Source organism: Camelus bactrianus, chromosome 5 (assembly GCF_048773025.1).
Source record: "Camelus bactrianus isolate YW-2024 breed Bactrian camel chromosome 5, ASM4877302v1, whole genome shotgun sequence".
NCBI classification, from domain to species: domain Eukaryota; kingdom Metazoa; phylum Chordata; class Mammalia; order Artiodactyla; family Camelidae; genus Camelus; species Camelus bactrianus.
In genome coordinates, this window is record NC_133543.1 from 37,751,847 (window position 1) to 37,772,481 (window position 20,635).

Below are 20,635 nucleotides of genomic sequence, written 5' to 3' on the forward strand. Positions count from 1 at the left end.
CTCACCTCACGTGACCAGGAATGGGGGGGAGCCTACAGATATTCCTAACATGGGCTGCTTTACAGATGACATGAGGGCACTTCCAGTAATTTAGCTCTTGGCTAATGCCCAACAGGGGAGCTAATAGTGCTGAATTTGTGATATAGAAGGTCATGTGACAGCAGGCTCCTTCTCTGAATTCTTTCCTCTGAGAATCTTAATGATTGTACAAATTTTGCCATTTCTTAAACACCCAGAGACTGCTTCAGTGGTCGACCTGGTCACAACGCTTGTCTGCTCAGAACCCTCCAGAGCTTCCCTGTCATCCTTAGGAATGTCCTGTAAGCTGGGGGCAGACTCCTTGGAGCACAGCGGGGCTACTATGAGGGGTTTGTCTCCCTTGTGACGTTGTCTTTGCGCTTCCAGTCCCTGTCAGCAACTGCCCACCACATGCTGCATGTCTACGTGCTGTTCCTCCAACATATGTTGACACTGTTACCATTCGTGACATAAACACATCTGTTTCAATGTGTTTTTAAATTCAAAACCCCTACTATCTTTGGGCATTTTCTCAAACAACAGTTACTACAACTATAACTACTGTCCTGGGGGGAATCCGTGAAAGGTTTTGACATCGTAGATGAAGGTGCAGGAAAGAAGTCCATCTTTGTTGACTTACTATGCTCTGTAACTCTGTGGCCTCTTTTAGATGAAGCTGCTCCAGGTTATCAGGTATCGTGTGGTAGTGGCCCTTGCTCTTCTCATAGTTCTTCTTGTACTGGTACTGAGGGGAGGGCGGCAAAAAAGGCACACTGATGGGAAAGCTGCTCGGCATTCCTGTGTTTTGTCTTGAGATTAGACATTTAACAGCAGCAGCATTGAGACCGAATCAAAATTAGCAAACACTATGGAGGGGGTTAATAAAATGTTTTAAAGGATAAAGATCCATGTTCACTATTATTGGTTAATACAAGGATGTAAGCACGTAGGTTACACGGCTTATTCAGAGTTGGTTTTAGGAGTGAAAAGATGAAAGTGAAAGAAACTATTCCAAGTGATAATTCTATGTTTTTAGAAGGAGGGAAAGGAGTGGTTAATTGAACAAAAAAGTTTAAATAGTCCGAAAATAGAAGCATTTTTATACCCTAAGAGGTGTTACAGTCAGTGGAGAATTGGTAGATTAATGTTGTAATTGGAAGAATGCACTCAGGCAACAGAAGAGCTTTCTAACAAATCGAGTGTCTCAGTAGCAGAGAAGGAGATGCACGTGAGCTCAGAGAAGGAAGTTAGTTGCGAACACGGGTGAAACAGGCTGTTTCTGGAGCAAACGTTGAGCTTACAGAACTGGCGAGTTGGCTGGTATTCAAGACATGATGCATTATCAGAGATTCCTTCATGTCAGTCACAGGTTTGTGAAGTTTCTTCAAGTCAGCTTTATATTTTACCTGTACATTGAGGGGGGAAAAAAGGGAAATCACATAAATAGGAAATGGAAAATAGTACTAATGGAAACCAGAATAAGATATCCCATCTTGGAACAAATGCTGGAGATGGTGATGAAAAACCATGCCTCAGTCACAGTAGCCAAAAAGCAGAAAAAATTCAAGTGTCCATCGACAGAACACAATGTGGTGTATACACACGATGGGCTATTTATTATTCAGCCACAAGAAGGAATGAAGTTCAGACACATGCTACATGGGTGAACCTTGAAAATACTATACTGAATGAAATAAGCCAGACCAAAAAAAGGACAAATATTATGTGATTCCACTTAAATGGAATCTCTAATAGGCAAACTCATAGGGACAGAAAGTAGACTAGAGGTTACCAGGGACTGGTGGGAGGGGGAGACGGAGAGTCACTGCTTAATAGTTAGAGTTTGTGTTTGGGGTGATGAAACAGTTTTGAAAATAATACTGGTAGTTGGACAAAATTGTGAATGTAATTAATGCCATCGAATTATATACTTAAAAATAGTTAAACTGGCAAATTTCACATTATATATTTAACCACAATTAAACAAACACATACCTCACTTGCGAGATTATTAGCATCTTTCATGGTTTTGTAAAGCTGGCTGTCTTTTGGATTGTACTTTGGTGTCTTGCCCTTCTCTTTGTTGAAATTTTCTCGGTATGTAATCTAACAGCAAATGGAAAAAATCCAAATTATTCCTGAATGTCAATTAATTTGATGACCGAGGAATGGAGAAAATGTAAATGCAAAAGAGTTCGTGTTATACAGTAAGTGATCATACAATTTATTATCCAAACCAGGACACTTTTAGGAGTAAAAGGGAGCACTATTAATAATTGTGTTGGGGTAACAGGCAGTCGAGAATAAGATCAAGTGATGTAGCATTTATTTTGTTCATTTTTATATTATCCAGAGGTATGAAAGATAATCACCTCTTTTTGATGCAGAATAAGAATGAGTGGGAAAAGGCTTCAGGCTAAACTCAGAGAAATGATCTAATGGATTTGTTTCAGAGCAGTTTGGCCCTCGTAACTAGCAAAACCAAAAGCATTTTAGGTCTACTGCCAAGAGTTCAAAGAGGCTTTATAAATGATCAAGAAGAGAAGAAGTAAGGAATCTGTTAAATTAGGAGCATTTATTGTTATTTTAAAATAGCACTTTGGCTACACCATTTTAATTTTTTTAAACTTGGCAAAAAAATTGACATAATTTCTGAGTAAAAGAAGGACAGAATTTGGGGATTAGTGGCTTCAGTAGCATTTCAGGCTAGAAGAAAGAAAGAAGTGAGATACTTCAGCATAATGAGAAAAATAAGATTAAATAGTCTTGCAGGATACATAAAAGTAAGACTATGCCAAGGACTAAGTTACTTCAATTTAAAAAGTAAGCACAGTGCCTGGCACTAGTAGTTGCTCAATAAATGCGATTTGATTGGATGAAAGGAGGAGTCAGTCATTATGTTTGGGTAAAATGGCTAAAGAGGATAATTTATTTTAGGAAAATTCAACAAAATAAACTGAAGGTTAGAGAAATATTCCTTATTGAAAGATACCCTGATGCCTTTGTCAATAGTATTCTAGGACCAGGTCCCGAAGTAGAGCTCTCCACTAGTTATCACTCTAGGAAGAATGAAAAATGAGCTATTTCTAGATGTTAACCAGCTAAAAGGGCCATATTTGACACTCCAGGAAACCTAGAATTTCTGTTACTGTAAGATGAAAGACTCACTCATTCCAAGTTATCACACCAGGATCTGATCACTCGGATGTTTCACTCTGTGGACATTTAAAATCAATATCCCTCATGCTTCATCACTTAACTTCTCCACAACTTTACCCGTCCAGCAGAATGGACACAAAATGAGACCACTCAGATGCTAAGAACAATGAAATCTGCCACATCAGAGAAAATGCATTCACAGGGCTGAGACTCGTTTATTTGGAACACATTTACTGTGGAAATGCAGACACAAAATAAGCATGCAGCAGGCACATGGAGTCAGACCCCGGAGGAGCGGAAACAACGTAACAGGAAAACAAAATGTAAATGAATGCTACCATGGCTCTTTGAAAGGAAATTCACTCCCAAAATAAGGAAATGAAAAGCCTGCTGAGGAAAGTTAGAGGAAGTGAGCTGGTGTCTGGACCAAGAGAACACTCCTTCTAAGGGTATAGAACCCCTAAGACTAGGGCGGATCCCAGGAGCTGAGAAACACAGAAAAGCAGAGAAAACTAGATGCGCAGAGTCCGCCTGGGCAAGAAGAGATGCGACGGCCCACCTCTGATGAGAATAAAATCTGCCTCTGTTAGAAGTATGTTCTAAGTCCTCTTTCTTTTAGAAAATGGCTCGTTTCTGAAAAAATATTTATTTGAAGAACAGCACTTCCCCTGGTCTCACTTCAGTTCCTTTTTCTTCCATTAATATTCAGTAAATTTAAATTTCTAACTTTTTAATTCAAAAGAAAGAAAAGGTACGCCTCCCCTCTCCATAAGAAGGCCCCCAAGCAAATGCAGCTGAGCACGACCACTGCTGGGAACCGGAACCAGCACATGTGACCCTCCTTTCTGACCGCATCTTCTGAAGAACTGCTGTACTTTGCACGGTAAGGACACACATCCGATTCAGGACTGCAGGGAGCTTAGCAAGCTGTTGGCTTAGGCAGGAAGCACAGTAAAACCACAAACACGTGGCATTATGGAATGGAAAAGCCTTCTCTCCCTCGTTCACCAGGGAAGCCTGAGCGGGACCCACGTGATGCCGTCTGCCAGCAAGTGCCGCACGGTGCCCCTCATCCCACCGGCTCCGACGCTGACGGCTGGAGACAGACCATGGGAAAGTGGTTTCGAATCCGTTATTCTTTCAAAGTTTAATTGAATTTAAAGATCTAACATCCAGTTGTTCTACTCCTTTTCAGGGCCTTGAACTGTATAGCGGTGCTTCTAAAGACTGAAGAACAGGTCCAAGAATTAGAAAATTTCCTGCTGCTGAGGCTGTAAAACAGAGTGAAAGCTGCGGTTGAGAACGTTTTGAGTTTATTCTGTTGCTTCAGAGGCTGTCTGGACTGAGAAACTGTATTAAATACCAGTCTTAAATGTATCAAACACCAGCAATGGTGATAAGCAGAGCCTTTCTTCACGTTTTTGGAGATGAGAGTCTCAGTTTGTTTTCATTTCACAGATTTGATTGGGGTCAGCAACCTCAGGACACTGGGAGGCCATCTCCAAGTCTGCCCCACCTTCCTATTCCAGGGGCACGTTCCAGAGGGGAAGTTTCATGCAGGAAGAGACAGGAGTGTGCAAAATTATACCCTCTGACAAATGCCCACAGCATTCTACACATTCCAACACAAAACCAACAGAAAAGAGTGCAGCTTGGTCAGTCCCTGGACCAAGGCTAAGGAAGTAGAGGAGAGAAAGAGAAAGATAGAGATATTGGCTTGCTGGGGTCAGTCTTACATCACTGACGAGCGCATTAGTTTTCTTAAGCTGCCTCATCATAGGGGTGTCATAAGACGCGGCGCCGTGCCCGTGCCCTCGCCTTTGGCCTTGGAGGTATTCCGCCTAGAGCACCAGCAAGACAGCAGAGTCAGAACGGGGTTGGGTGGGGAGCCCATGCGGAGGGGAGCCTCCAGGGGCCAGAGGCCACCGCAGGAAGCTGTAACTCCTGAGGCAAGTAACCCAGGAAGGGGAGCTCCTAAAAGAAGCTGGTTGGGTCTCATTCTCCACATTATAGGCTCCACCTGGGATTAGAAATACAAGCCTATTTTCAAAAACAGCAAAGTCTTCAAAATCTCAGCTTGTTTTTGACTTGATAAGGGTATAACCTTGGAAATTTTAAAACCTATTAAAAGTTTTTACATTGAAAAGTTCTTGTTACATTTCATTACAAGAGATTCCACTGTTTTTTGTTGGTGATTTCAAATCTTGGTTTTGAGAACTTATGCAGTTCCCTCAATTTATAAAAGTACTGCATAGGAATTTTAAATTCAAAACCTTTTTAAAAATCATATTTGCTTGTCATCAGTCATCTGAACTTTGTGTTCCTCTTCATAATTCCCTCTTGTTTTATCACTTGATATCACTACTTTATAGCTTCCAAAGGATTGGGATCCCATGTTTCATGTTGCTGAAAGTCACAGATGTAACAACCAAATGTATCCTAAACCTATTTCCTCAAACAGATATGTTAGAGAACAGACAATAAGGAAGAAGAAGGTAGGATCTCTGAATTGGAAAAGAAATAAGATATTCTTGAGTTCAAGTCTTTCAGGACAAAAACTTGCTCTCTGAAAGATGTGGTGGTTGGTCACGGGGGTCTCTCAGCTAAAGTCGGAAAACTTGTTGTAACTCAGCAGTAGCTACATAATTGGTCTAGCAGGGGAAATTAGGAAACGTGGCAGTTAGGTTTGGACAAAGTTCTGAGTCCACCTTCTCAATAATATGAAATCTGCTAGAATTAGTCATTCCCACCCCCAGCACCCTGCACATACTTTGATTAAACACTTATCTCCCCACATGGTAATTATTTATCCACGGACATACAGTCTGAGGACATCTATTCCCCACTAGTTCCTCTCCCAGGCATTCAATATACGTATGTTGAATGCAAAACTAAAAGTGACTGCTGCTGGTTGGGCTCTAGAAGTTAGAATTTCATGACTCTCGCACATTAACAAGATCCCACTGGTGACTCATGTGCGAACCAGGCCCTTGGGATGCAGCTCCCCTGACCTGGGGAGAGGATTCAACAGGACCTCATGAGCTGCTGTCTTGTCGCCTGAAAATAGTGAGGCACACAAACAGATAGACATAAGCCCATGAATGGAAAAGTGGAGAACAAGAAAGGCCTAGAGATACTAGAGGAAAATGAGAGTGGGTCCTTGGCACCCTTTTCGTGATGTAACTTTTCAAAGTTCTGCAGTGTGATCAAAGACCCAGTATCTCTTTGGTTGCTAATGTTATACTTTCATTCTGGGAGTCACTTCTTCTGGCAAGGTTTTTAAAGTCTCCTCACATCAGAGCCGCTGTCTGCCCATCTGTGTTACCTGGCTGCTCAGCCTGGCTGCCTTCTTGGCCATTTCAATGTCTGGGCGACCGAGCATGCTCAGCCCATGGCTGCCTTCCTTGCGGTGCTTGGCTCTATACTCCACCTGAATCAAAGAAAACCAAAATGGGCATCACACTTTAGGTGGCCGGTGCTTTATGCTACCTGTTGGCATTGACCACTGGGGACTGGCCACACTTCAGCCACATCCTTACCTCGCTGGCCTGTTTGGCTGCCTGCGTGGCCTTCCTGATGTCTGGCCGATCGGCCACTGTGGTGTAATGCAGGTTTTCTTTGGCATCTTTTTTGTAAGCGATCTTTATTTGGAGAAAAAAAAATGTTTACTCACTTGAGAAATACTCTGTATTTCTGAAAGTCCTCATTAAGTACAAGGAACATTTTATTAAAACAAAATCAGTCCCACCACTGTATTTTTTAAACCACCAGAGAGAGAAATCCTGGTGAGCACTCACTGGAACTAGCCCAGCATCCACCAAGTTGGGATCCGCCAGCCCAAGTGGACCCCTGAGAGTGAGAGGGGAAACTTACATTGCTCTGCTTCTTGGCCACATCCATGGCGTGTTTCACCTCTGGGGGCTCCAGCATGATGGAGTAGTTGGATTTCCCTTTCTCCTTGACAAACTTCTTCTTGTAATTTGTCTAAAAAGAGCCAGAACTCCTTGTGTGAACAGAGGAAAGCTGGGAGCAGAATTGTTTTACTTGAAGAACTGTGAGACAATCTTGAGGGAAACCTGTGGTTCCCCATTTTGGCGTCATGTTGGAACTGGGGTCTCTGATCCGTAATCTAGCTCTTCCCTGCCATTTCTGCCTGGAACCTAACAGCTGAACCACGCCCCAATCTTTGGAGAACTGACTATAGGCAAATTAAACTCTTTCACTCACCATTTCTACTTTTTAAAAACATAAATGGATAGAGAGGGTATAGCTCAGTGGTAGAGTGCATGCTTAGCATGCATGAGGTCCTGGGTTCTGTCCCTAGTACTTCCATAAAATAGAATAGAAGAGAATAAAAATAAATAAAAATAAATAAAAATAAATAAAATAAAATAAAATAAAATAAAATAAAATAAAATAAAATAAAATAAAATAAACCATACAGGGATCATGAAGTATAACACCATGATTATTAAAGCATTACCCATAGGGAAATAGTGGGCAGAAATTACTGAGGCGTGGACAGTTGAATGAGAGGAGAGATGCTTCCTGCCCCTATCAGCACTTGCTTAGTGACATCTTCTGTGGCTAAATACTATGTCCTGTGGCCTAACCCCCATCTGCTGCAGTTGCCACAACTGGAAAGCCAATAAATTTTGAGTCGTCTTTTAAACCAGAATTCCAAGGTCACATATAATCACTGACAGTAGGAGTGAAGTGACATAAAGGAAAGGGTCTGTAAGCAAAAAGGCAGCTTACAGTCCATTGCTGGATTCTAAGGTGCGGTGGGGTTGCCACTGCCACTGTGAGCCCTGGTCACTTACGTCACTGACATCCTTGGTCACTTTCTTGACATGGATGGTGTCCCGGGTCTCGGGCAGGGTTGTGTATGAGCCCTGGGCCAAGTGCTTCTTCACGTGGCGCTTGTACTTGTTCTGGGGGAATGAATGCACGGAGAGCTTGCTGAAACGTCTGCCTGGGGCGTGAGCCCGAGACGGAAGGCGAGCACGTGGGCTGCGGGAGGGTTACCTCGGACACCAGATTGCTGACAGTCTTTGCCAGAAGGATCTGAGGAGTATCGGGCACAGCGTAGCAGGTTCCTCTTTCCTTGACATGTTTCTCTTTGTATTTCAGCTGCAGGGGTGAAAATAAGCATTTCTTCAGCTCCTCGGAGCTTCCTGCCTATTTTATTAAGCTCCTGAGTTACTAGAAGGAGCTTGGTGGACAGCATCTTTGACACAGCAGAAACATTAAACTCAGGAAAAGATGTGATGTTTGGGAAATATACAAAAAGGATTTGCTTTCCTCTTGCCAGTTGAGGCCTCAGTAACAATCAGAATGGGTTTTACGACATAGCTCTATACCTACAGCCTTAGTTCAGAGCACTTTCAAACATGTCATTGGACTCTCCCCCGAACCCTGGGAGGCACTGTTATTCCTCCTCTCCAGATGAGGAAACGTAGGAAGCACAGAGTCTAACCCCACAGAAATGAACACATTTCCTTCTAGAATCCAGCCAGGCCTCCAGATTCCCAGTGCTGACTGTGTGGGTTCTGGGGTGGTGCAGGATTAATCACGAATGGCCCCCTGGCTTTAACAGCTTCCCACTGCCGCCGCCCTGCTCTGCTAAATCACTGGGGTTCACAGGGGACAGCAGCCCCCCTCCCACCGTCCTCTCCTGGGTGTCCCTGGGGACTGGGCTGCAGAGGACACCCAAGTGAGGGGGGCCTCCTGGGAGGGGCTGGATGCTTACGTCACTTTCTATTATGGAATTCCTCAGGGCCAGCACCATGTCTTTATCATCAGTGACAGAGAGCTTGCAACCCCTGAGGTACTCTCGGTCCAGCTTGTATTCAAACTGTAAGGGAAGAAAGGCAGAGGAAGATGGAAAAGGGGGGCTGGTACAGGAGGAAGCCAGTATTTGGTTAAATTGGTAGGAAGAGGAGTCTATGAGGATTTGCTGCCAGAATCGGGGGGGGGGGTGCTTCCCAGCCCCTCACTGCTTGCTGGGCTCCTCCCTTCCAGCCCGGAGGCCAGGACAAAGCCCTCCTGCCCGTTTGCCCGCAGCTTCATGGGTCTCCCTTGGGACTCTGAGCCATTTGTGTTTGGGCCCAGCCCTGAGAGACCAGGCTCGATGGCCAGGCCCTCTTCCTGAGCTTGCCCTCCACACCTCACAACCCTCCTGTCCTTCTTGGGTCTCAGATGAGGTAGGCTTAACTGCAGCTTATTATGAATAATTATTAATTTTTCTGTCTCAGGCATGTCATGCAGTTCTGTCTCTCTTATCTCACATCGCTTTGCTGCAGGGATGACTTGGCAGCCTGGATGAAGTCTGGACGGTCGGGGATCCACCTCCAGTGGGCTTTGTTGGCTTCATACTGCTTCTTGTAGTCCAGCTGTTTTTAATAAGACAAAAAGAAGTCACTTCATTCAATGGCCTGAATTCATAACCACACATGTGACACAGAGGGACTCCTCTTGCATTTTAACATAGAACAAATTATGGTGCTTTATGCAAGAGATAACCCCAGTTAAAATTTCTGTATAATTTATGCAGCTAGCTGGTCACTCAAGATGTCATCTTGTGGGACCCTTTGGTCTCAAAATAGGGGCTAACATTTTTAAAGGCTTCCAGTAGAATGATTCATCAAACTCTAACTCTCCCAGTGCAGTCTGATCATTTTCAGAGTCAAGTACTTTTAATTTCTAACTACATTCAGATAACTTTTTAAAAAAATTATTAAACACTTGCAGCATTTCTTTCACACTAGGCATTTTTCAAAGTGCTTTATAAATATTAACTCATTTAATCTTCATAACAGCTGCAAAAAAATCAACAGCTAAGGAGGAACAGCCTAGATGGGAAGGGCTAAGTACCCTGCCCAGGTGAGACAGCTGGTGAACAGTGGAGCTGGGATTCAAACCCGGGCAGCCTGGCTTCAGAGGTGCTTATATATCTGCTAGACTTGCTTTGTGGCTGGAGAACTGGCTGCCTTGGGCCAAATCTAAGGCACAGAAGTATGTGTGACTTAACTTGAGTGTCCCTGGGAAGAACCCTCACTGACAGCCTCGTTTCTTTCCTCACTCTTTTTCTCTCTGCTTTTTTGGTCAAGGTATTATTTGTATACCATAAGACACACATGCTTCTACTTATAAAATTTCATTGTGAAAAATTTCAAACATATAAAGAGTTGCATGAGTCTTACTGAGAATACCCATACACCCACCACCCACACCCTACTGTGTACATTTAACTGCATTTGCTCTGTCCCACTTCATTCCTGGTACTCATCCCTCAATCCATCCTCAGGGCACCTGTAAGCTACCTGCCAGCCCCTAAAGGCATTTTAGTTTGCTGGCCCTAATAAATACAAGTTCTCCCTGGCACTAGTGGGCACCAGTTGGGTTTTATAATCTTTTATCATATAACCATTTATACATTTTTAAGAAGTCAGTACTCATCTAAATGCACAAGTGTTTCTGTGATTGAGGCTTTAAGATGCCCCATCATATGGAAATGAGTCAGCATAGGGAGATGTGAGCAGGAGGAAGGTCTAGACCAAATCCGCAGAGCACCAACTGGCTCAAATGTTCTCTTTGTTTCGGAAGAAGCAGGTGCAGAGGCAATGTGTCCTGCAGGAGCTGATCAACCCCTATTAGGCTTGGGGACACTTGTGGAACTCACATTGGTGTTGACTTTGTAGGCATCCTTGGCTGCTTTGATATGAACAGCATCTGGCTTAATGGTGCAATTGGACTTAGTTCTTTGGTAATCTTCTTTGTATTTCAGCTAGGGGAGGAAACACAGGTTAATTTTTTATAGCAGCCCATGAGTATCTTAAAAAATAAGAAATTAAAAGCATAACTATCATATGTGACACTCCTTGAGACTGAATAAATCTGTTGTGGAGAAAGGATGCAGCCACACAGTTGTGCAGACATGCACAATCCTATCTCAGATCTTAAAACCAGCTCCCAGGACACACTGAGTATGTTCACCAGTGTCACCATAGGATTTAGGTCCTCGGAGCTTGTGCTGAAAGGGACAGCTAGACAGCTATCCCTGTGTGTTTTCCCTTCCCCAAATCAGAAAATCCTGAGTTCAGAACATCTTGAAAACTGTTGACGGATGAGAAGCCTCCCCCCGCTGGCTCAGCCGGACGGAATCAGTCCTGCCCTCCTTCTACGCCCCCACGACTGTAGCTGTTATCACATCCCACTGTAATTATTTGTCTGTCTGTCTATTCTTTCCCGTGTGGGTAAAAGTTGTGTATCATTCATCGTCTCATTCCTAGCATCAGGCTCACAGAAACCCAATAAATATCTGATGAATGAATGAACTGATGGATGAATGCAGTCGTCACTTTCACTGCTGGAGCCACATCTCACAAGTCTGGGCAGGCATGGGTTTGGATGGGAGGGAGAGAAATGAGGAAGGCTTAGCTCCTGTCAGCCCAACTGGCAGTTTCTTTCATCCTGAACCTGGAATTTCTAGCTTCACCCATTTTTGCTCCTTTCAGATTTCAAGGCCCTGCGGCCCCATCTGGGCCTTCTCACTTACTATTGCAGAAGGATCTTAGGTCTTAACATGGTGAAGCCTGAAGTAAAACTGTTTCAAAGGAGCCATAGAAGTAATAACTAAACTTGCCTGATCATACAAATCACAACTTTCTGTGCTTCACCATAGATGTAGTAAATCACTATCTTTAGGCAACAGGGCTGGAAATCTATATTTTTCACCAACATCTCAGGTTATTGTTATGATCAGAAAGCTCAAGAGAAAAGATACAGAATTGCTTCATCTTTCTACAGTGAGAGTGAATGGTCTGCTCCATGTAAGGGGTCTACCTTATAGATGTCTATGAATAATTGATGTTCATGTTGAAAGTGCCCAAACTTATTTTAATGTGAAAAATTTGAAAAAATATTTTTAAATGATTTATACATCTCTGCCTTCACAAACAGTGTGCTGAATGTATTCAGCATTTTTTTCTTGGCAACTGAGAGTCAACAGTGTGAACCCACTTATTTATCTATCAAAGAATTCCCAAGTCCCAGCCACAGTCAAGGTGTTGGGGTAGGGATGAGCTATTCCATACTTGCCTTGACTATTCCTCTGGTGCCCAGATAGCCATGGAGTTCTTTAAAATATTTAGTCTATTCTTTAACCAAAATAATGAGAGTTTTCCAACATAAAATATAGCTATATATATGAAAATTTATGAATATACTTTCTCCTCAGAGTATCAGAATTTAATGGCTACCTTGTTCCTCTTAGTCAAAATGAAACTTACAGAGTATTTTTAAAAAATACTTTATTTGTTTATCTATTATTATAGTATTTAATTATTTTACTTTGGCAGTGGGGGGAGGTAATTAGGTCTATTTATTTTTAGAGGAGATACTGGGGATTGAACCCAGGACCTCATGCATGTTAAGCATGTACTCTACCACTTAAGCTGCACCCTCCTCCCTATAGAGTATTAACAGAGTTTATGGCACACTGCATTTTTCAAAATGGCCTCAGTAATATCCACCCCCCGCCATGCTTTTCTGCAGTGTGACCTTGCCATTTGTTCATTCAGAGGGGGCATTTTCCTCTTCAACCCTTGAATATGGATGTGCACTGTGTCCAGTAAAATGATGCAAAAGTGACTCTGTCAATTCTAGGAATAGCCCTCAACTGGTCTGGAAGCTTCTACTCTAGCCTCTTGGAACCCATTCACTGTGCTGTGAGACATCCAAACCACATGGAAAGGCCACGTACAGGGGTTCCTGTCTGTACAATAGCTGAGCTCCCAGCCCAGCCGTCAGCACTGCCGGCTCTATGAGCGAGCCACCTTCCACGTCCTGGCCCCCGGCCCTGCGCTTCAGCTATCTGCCCACAGCTGTGCCCACCAGCTCACAGGATGGTGAGCAAATGAGGATGACTGTCCTCCAAAACTACTACGTTTTAGCTAGGTTGATACACAGGAATAGACGAATGGACCTGGGTGTGTTATAGCACATTAGAAAGAGACACAGTGAGAGGTGCTGCAAAGCCATTCTGGTACTTACATCACTGACTTCATCCTTGACCTTTCGGACGTGCAGCAACATGGGCGTGTCGTGGATTGTGGTGTAGCCCCTGGGTCTGGCCTTGTTGTATTCCAACTTGTACAGTATCTGCAGGAGAAAAGGCAGAAAGAGACAATGTGATGCATCTCAATTGACATTGTAATGTAACATAAAGCTATAAATGCAACGTTGTTGTTGAGTGTATATAAAGGAAAGAGAATTCTATAAACTCAACAGGTGCTTTCATGCTTTCTGCTAAGGTTCTTGTGCCTCTAAAATGAGGTGTCTGCCAATTTGGTTGGAGCAATTCTTAATTGTAAAAGAAAAGTCTCGACATTAGTAGGCCATTTAGCATCCCTGCCTCCCTCCCTCCCTCCCTCCCACCAAATGCAGTAGAGTCTTCCAAATGTTGTGACTGTCTAACGTGCCCCTCCACAGTTGCAAATGCCCTCCAAGTTCAAGAATCCATTCAGGGTTTCTGGTACTCACATCACTGATTTGCTTGTTGACTTTTGTAGTACGCAGGTGTTCTGGAGTGTCCACAACCGAGGTAAACTTGTCCTTTGTTTTTTCATAGTTTTTCCTATACTTGATCTAAATTATAGAGGAGAAGAACAAGTTAGGATGAAGTAGGAGAGCGAGTTTTCAGGGAATCTAGCTTTCTTCTTGAGAAAGTCTCACAGCAGCAGTAGGAATGTTATATAAGCTAGAGACGTGGGGCATGATGCCGTGCTTTCTTAACTGGAAGTGTTTCATATGAATCTTTACTTCATCACAATAGTGGAATGGAGTGAACAAATAACAATAATTTAAAATAATGATAATTAATGATATTTTCCATATACTTTATCCATGTGGAAACTGAGGCCCAGAGAGGTTAAGAGACTGAGCTAAGGGCACACAGAGAGTGAATTTCAAAGCCAGGACTAGACCCACGTTCTCTGGACTCTGTCAAGTAAAGATTCACTCAGAAAATGCTGCATCGAATATGTATGACCTCTTAAGGAGTGTTTCCACATCAAAGAGGAAACAGATGTAAAATAAAAAAATGAATACCCACAGTTTAAAGTGGTTGTTTTAAAGACATTCATTTTTGAAATTTTCAAGTCATGGTTTTTTTCATGCACATAAGCTGTTTCAAGCGGTACAGACACAGATCGCAGCAAAATTTCATGCACAACTACTTGATGATCCTGTCAGGACAAAGGAAAAAGTTCAGGCCAAAAGAATGTTCACAGGGAGACCTGGTCCTCCTTATCTCACCTGTTGATCTGCCATCAAGCTAAAGTGACAAAACAAGTTGCTAACACAAAAGACTGATTAAAACCTCTTGTGTGTGGGAACAATGGCATTTTATTAACACTGTATCTGGTGGTTAAGCAATTATCACCACTTTTTTTGTTTGTTTGTTTTTTGCTGCTTCAAGTTTACCTTTTGACATATGATGGAAAGGAGCTGGTGTTGCTTCAGTGGACCTTGTAGGAAGGCAAGGTGATCAGCAGTGTTGTTAACAAGTGTGTGTGAGGACAGATGTGCTGGAAAATACCCAGCAAATTCAGCATCAAACTCAAGAGGGATAAATTGGGAGTTTGAGATTTGCAGATACTAACTACTATGTATGAAATAGATAAACAACAAGTTCATACTGTATAGCACAGGGAACTATATTCAATATCTAGTAGTAACATATGGTGAAAAAGAATATGAAGATGAATGTATGTTCATGTATGACTGAAGAATTATGCTGTACACCAGAAATTGACATAACACTGTAAACTGACTATACTTCAATGAATATATATATACACACGCAAACTCAAGAGGGGCCATGACTGTTCATGATATTCAAGGGGCTGCCCTGCTGTCCTCATTTTGCCGAAATGGTACAGTGTAGTCATTTTTGAGCAGTGGATAAATTAGATGAAAACATTAAATATTCAGATCTCTTAAGTAACTATTGACTTTACGTAATATCCTCAATCTCTACAAAATCTATTTCTTTGGGGCAAATATTAGGAAGTATACATTAATGTTATACCAACTTGGAGAAGTTTAAAAAAAGTTTGAAAAAGTCTCAGTTAACCTTACTAGGAGTTTCAAAGGTGTCAGTGACAGCTGCCGCGTCACTGCACTCGGCCACATCCAGAGATCATTTACAAAGAATGAACATTGATGCAGCTTTACCACATGAAACCAGCGTGGGCAGGGGGCAGGCCAAGGAACTCAGGGAAAGCATAAAGGTGAACGCCTCCGAGGCTTCTACACCTCTTCTTCACATCACAGCAGACATTACCTGGCTCCACATGTGTGTGTTGTAGAGGGCAGTCAACATATCTGGACGCAGAATTTCATTACATCCTTGTTTCAGAAGCATCTTGGCACTAGACTTATATTTTCTCTGTTCATGCAAAGAGCAGTGAAGCACAAAAGAGACTTATGAAGACAGAAGAGAACATGGCACTATATCCCGATCACCTCTGAGTGAAGAGATGTAGGCGCACACAATGTGTACTCACATGTGCATGTGGGTGAAGACACCAGATGCATTACTGTGTCAAGCAGGGTGACTGCAGTACTCGCAGTCGACCATCCACAGCCTTTGTGAATGGGGATTAACAGAGCCAGTCCCACTAAAACTGCCTTATAGAAAAGGTGACATTATTGGAGTAGAAAAATACAGTAAGGAGGTCTCGCTTTTTTCCTTCCATTAATTTGGTTCTTTGTTTTTGCTTTTGCACCTTAATACAGTTTACAATTACAGCTAACACATAGGCCCTCCTGGCAAATGAAGGGTGGGAGGATCCAGCTTTTAGGACCCAGTCTCGTCTTCACCACAGCACACATGAGGGCACAAAGCATGGACTGGCACACTCAAATAGCTTGTGGGCTCTTTGGGTGGCTAGACAGATACTTTGGAACAGAACATCCCAATATCATAGGCAGAACCTATGACATCCTTGCAGCAGACGAGACGACATCTCATCAGAAACCCGGAGCACAGTCCTGTCTGGCCGTCCAGCCAGCCCCGCCACAGTACCTGACTGATCTGGTCGCCTGCGATCTTAGCCAGCAGGTGTCTAGGCTCATCCACTACCAGGTGGTATTTATCTTTCCGCTGCTCATAATCAGCTCTGTATTTTTTCTGCTCAAACATCATATCAAATTATAGCAAGAGTACAACGTCAAGGCTAGACAGAAATGCCCCAAGATAAACACTTCAGAGAGCCAGAAATATGTCCTTTCTAGAGGTGGGCTCCCACAGCATCCAGGGTAATGAAAACAGGGAGGCAAAGAGAGTTAGGCAAAGGAAGATCTCCTGGAGAAGGCTGGGGCTTCAGATGGATCTGATTATGACACTAAAATGGAAGCACCTTGTCCTAAACATGTTCCATCTTTACATATAATGCTATTAGCAATGTTTGGTCTTATATTTTACATTGTATTTAAAATATGGCACTGATAAGTTGCAGGTTTACTACTTTAGGCTGTGAGAATCAAAAAGCATATTCATGGACAAATTCTAATGGTCTCCAAATGCTAAATAATTTGATCATGAAAGAGACCTGGAAATCTTTTGTGAATTAAAAAAAATAGAAACAAAATATATTAAGACTGTCTTCCTAGGAAGCTACTGAAAATAATTCTTGAGTTGTCCCACCTGAAGATCTACTGAGAATAAACTAAATCAAATTTTAAAACAAAAACAACAAGAGTCATCTATTGAAATAAATATACCATTGGCTACATTTTCATTTTTAGATACATTCTACTAATTTTCTAACATTGTTTTTGAATTCATATAAATCTGTGGAAAATACAAAGATAGAAAATTAAATGTAAACCATTCAAACATACCTTAATTCATAGCTTGCTTATTTCATCATTTTAAGCTAAATTTAACTTAAACTATTGCAAACCCAGTTCCAGGAAAGACTGGGTAGAAATATAGACAAATATTTTGAGTGCAAATGGACACTTCTCTGCCCCAGTGGATGGGTAACAATGGCAACACTTTGCATGAATCACAACTACGCCCGAGGGCTGCCATTTCGGTGCCTTGGTAGGGGTACTAAATGAACTTGGAACTTCTGGGTCTCCCAGCTCTACACAGAATCCTGTTGAAGGGAGCTTCAGCTGACAGTCAACAAAATCCTTTACTTCCTGTCTCTCATCACCCAAAGGCCTGTGCTGGTGCAAACACAGGCAATGCTGGCTCCAGCCTGGACAGTCCCTTCACTTGCTCTTATTCATGCTTTTGGCAGAGCCCATCAGAGAGAGACATCATAAGAGTCTTCCCAAATATTTATCTTGAATCAACACTTAGAATGGCTTTCCTGTCATTTTATGTATGGGGTTTTAATCAAATGCCATTGATAAATTTCTCAGGGGAACTGACTGGGCTTAACTGGATCAGGTCATACATACCTCATTCATCAATTGAGTTGCAAACTTGAAATGCCTATTGATTGGACAATCAGCTTCATACTTGAAATCTGACTTCGTCCTTTCAAATATCTCTTTATACTTATACTAGAGAAAACAGAGTGTGGTTACTTGATAACAGGCTGTGATTATCTTAATGAGATATGCCATTTATCTCATCACACAATTGTGATTAATTCATTCATAGAGATAACAAGTAACTAGTGAGCACTTAGTCTCTCAAGGCAATGAAGGGTATATACATACCATGATATCTTAAAAACTACTCCCAAGTACACACTTTGAATGGATGTCAAATAGATCTATTCTCCATATTAGACAAAAATCCAAATCAGTTTCTTCTTTGTTTCAATATTTATGAAATAACTATTTTACTTTGAAGGTATTTCCATGTGCACTTGAAGGCAGTTTTTAGTCCATTAATTTGAAATAGTTTTCTAGTAATTATGCAGATAATCATAATATTTTAGAGCAGGAGTATGCCAACATCTAGATCACTACCTGTTTTTAAACAGCCCCATGAACTAAGAATTTTTAAAAACAATTTTAAGGGATTTTTTACAAAGAAAATGTGACAGATTGAATGTGGTCCACTTGGTCTAAAATACTTACTATCTGGTACCTTCCAGAAAAGTTTGCTGACTCTTGTTTTAGAACTCAAAGGAAGCTAATCCAACTGCTTTATTTTGTAAGTAGGAAAATGAGGCCATAAAACCAAGGTTATTTGCTTCAAGTCACACATCAAGTTTGTGGATTAAAATAACCTCACTTTATATTTGCTACCCTATCAAATCACCCAGAGACATATTTATAGGGAGGAGATCCTGAAAGAGCTAGGAGGAGTTGTACTGAGATGGCCTTTTATCAAATTCAAATGAATAATATAAACAAATGGTTACTACTGTCAGTGAGGTCAGTACTAAAATAATTCGTAAGTAAAGTGAATAATGCAATATGTACTCCAACTTTAGGGTCTGGAAGTAAGGGTAGGGATGAAAATATGAAAAGCTATTGCCTCTGTACTAATTCTCTCTGTGGGCCCCAGAGTATGTTGCATGGATGTAGCCATTATCCTTGAGAAGATATACCTTGCTGTAGAGAGTCTTGTTCTTTTCAGCCAAAGTGAAGTCTGGGGTATCAAAGGCATAGCAACCAATGCCTTTAAGCCAGGTCAGATCTTCTTTGTATTTTATCTAGGAGACAAACATCATCAAAGAATTGTAAGAACCTATCTCCAAAAAATAGCAAGTTAGGATCAATACCGGTGAACAGATAGAAGCTCTGACTGCTGAGGTACATGGAGAAATAAAGTATTGAGACATTATTTAAGAGAGGTTTCCAGTAAGGCTGATTTCTGCTCACTTTTTGGTGTACTGTATCGCATACGGAAATCTTCATTATAATACCAATGAAAGCAATTCAGATTTAACTTGCGTACTTTCCTTGAGAGGGTATCATTAGCCTGGCAGCTGTTATTTTCTTACAGAGAGCTGAAATTTCTCTCTAAATGAGCTTTGTTATGTGTCTTAACTGCTTCACGAAGTTGTCTCTTCAGCTGATCAAAAATAGGATATTGCTTAGATGAAGTATATCCCTTCCAGCCATGTAATGTGATGTAACTCACTCAGAAGAAAAATTAGGGTTATAAATTTAAATACATTTTTCTCTCTCCCAAGTTGATGCTCACTTATTTAGCAATGAGTTTTATGATTGAAATATCCTTACACTAGAGCTAAAATTTAGTCAAGTGTTCAGTTTTATGCAGTGTTTGATTTCATAAGTTGTGTGGGCATATGAATTTATATGTAAAAATAGAAGATTTCAAGACTCACATCACTGACTGCATCAGTGACTGCCCGATGATGGAAATGCTCTGGGCGATCAGGAATGGATCTCCAGATTCCCAGCTGGCTCATGTAGTTCTCCTTGTATTTTATCTGTGGTAAAAGCACAAAGACAGCTATAAAGTCTTACTTAGAGTTAATGTAAAAAAGTCCACTTTTCTCCAGAGAGTGTTAGGAAAGGAACGATACTTTTAAAAAATGGGTTATTTTGAGCCCAACACAAGTAGAATCATGCAGGGACATACTTTACTGATGTGGTCGGTGACTATGCGATGATACACAATATCTAGAGCATCCTTCACAGTGTGGTATCTCCCTTTGGTCTTTTGAAATGTTTCTTTGTAGCGTAGCTGGAAAGAGAGAAAGCACATGATGGATTATGAAAAACTACCAAGTTAACTTTTTGAGCTCTTTTAACCTTGAAGTCTCCTGAGTCTTATCACTCATGTTTTCTCTTGAGTAAATTTAGGAGAGATTAAAAAGCTCTTTGACATCCTGGAAGAGAAAAAGGACATTAGGACAAAACTAATGAAATCTGCATAGAGTATGGAGTTTAGTTAAAAATGGTGTAACAATATTGATTTGTGACAAAAGTCCCATGGGGATGTAGGGTGCTAGCAATAGGGGAAACTGGGTCTAGGCTAGAATGGAAACTCTGTCCAATCACTGCAAATTTTCTGTGAATCTAAAACTACTTAGAATAAAAAAAGTTCATTTAAACATAAAATAAGCAAACAAAAAGCTCATTTGGGAAGGAGGAGAAAAAACCTCCATAACTTTGTTGAGCCCAAGACCTACTATCATACTTGGAAAAAGGAGATAGATTTCGTTTCTAACTCCTGGTATTATAATGCCTTCTGCATGAAACAGTCCTGAAATTTTATTTCATTAAAACCTTTAACTTTCTGGTATCTCAAAAGACAACTTTAACCTAAGAAAATTCATCTCATCTGCACAAGATGAGAGTACTTCTCTGAGCAGTCTGTTTTCAACTTCAAACAAATCTTTCCTTTTTGAGTAGCTGAGCAAACACATGATGAAGGATATCATTAACTTTAATTTTGTTTTTCAGATAGGTAATCTCCTAAGATCACTTGGCTCTACTTGTGGAGCTA

General features: G+C 41.5%; 1 protein-coding gene across 34 annotated transcripts in view; it reads right to left on the bottom strand.

Moving 5' to 3' along the window:
* Nucleotides 1–20,635, bottom strand: part of NEB (nebulin) — a 215,969-nt gene that overhangs the window by 26,420 nt on the left and 168,914 nt on the right. For 29 of the 34 annotated variants that reach the window (XM_074363662.1, XM_074363660.1, XM_074363658.1 and 26 more), the window contains exons 139-157: nucleotides 19,766–19,870; nucleotides 19,509–19,613; nucleotides 18,765–18,869; nucleotides 17,659–17,763; nucleotides 15,527–15,631; nucleotides 13,723–13,827; nucleotides 13,234–13,341; nucleotides 10,862–10,966; nucleotides 9,468–9,572; nucleotides 8,930–9,034; nucleotides 8,206–8,310; nucleotides 8,001–8,111; nucleotides 7,051–7,161; nucleotides 6,717–6,818; nucleotides 6,503–6,607; nucleotides 4,914–5,018; nucleotides 2,014–2,124; nucleotides 1,320–1,424; nucleotides 659–763 (exon numbers count right to left, since the gene is read on the bottom strand). In XM_074363662.1, the coding sequence (XP_074219763.1) occupies nucleotides 659–763; nucleotides 1,320–1,424; nucleotides 2,014–2,124; nucleotides 4,914–5,018; nucleotides 6,503–6,607; nucleotides 6,717–6,818; nucleotides 7,051–7,161; nucleotides 8,001–8,111; nucleotides 8,206–8,310; nucleotides 8,930–9,034; nucleotides 9,468–9,572; nucleotides 10,862–10,966; nucleotides 13,234–13,341; nucleotides 13,723–13,827; nucleotides 15,527–15,631; nucleotides 17,659–17,763; nucleotides 18,765–18,869; nucleotides 19,509–19,613; nucleotides 19,766–19,870 (2,013 nt within the window). Of the gene's footprint in view, nucleotides 1–658; nucleotides 764–1,319; nucleotides 1,425–2,013; nucleotides 2,125–4,913; nucleotides 5,019–6,502; nucleotides 6,608–6,716; nucleotides 6,819–7,050; nucleotides 7,162–8,000; nucleotides 8,112–8,205; nucleotides 8,311–8,929; nucleotides 9,035–9,467; nucleotides 9,573–10,861; nucleotides 10,967–13,233; nucleotides 13,342–13,722; nucleotides 13,828–15,526; nucleotides 15,632–16,270; nucleotides 16,376–17,658; nucleotides 17,764–18,764; nucleotides 18,870–19,508; nucleotides 19,614–19,765; nucleotides 19,871–20,635 lie in introns of all 34 variants that reach the window. The other 5 variants (XM_074363652.1, XM_074363655.1, XM_074363637.1 and 2 more) reach the window with 3 other exon arrangements.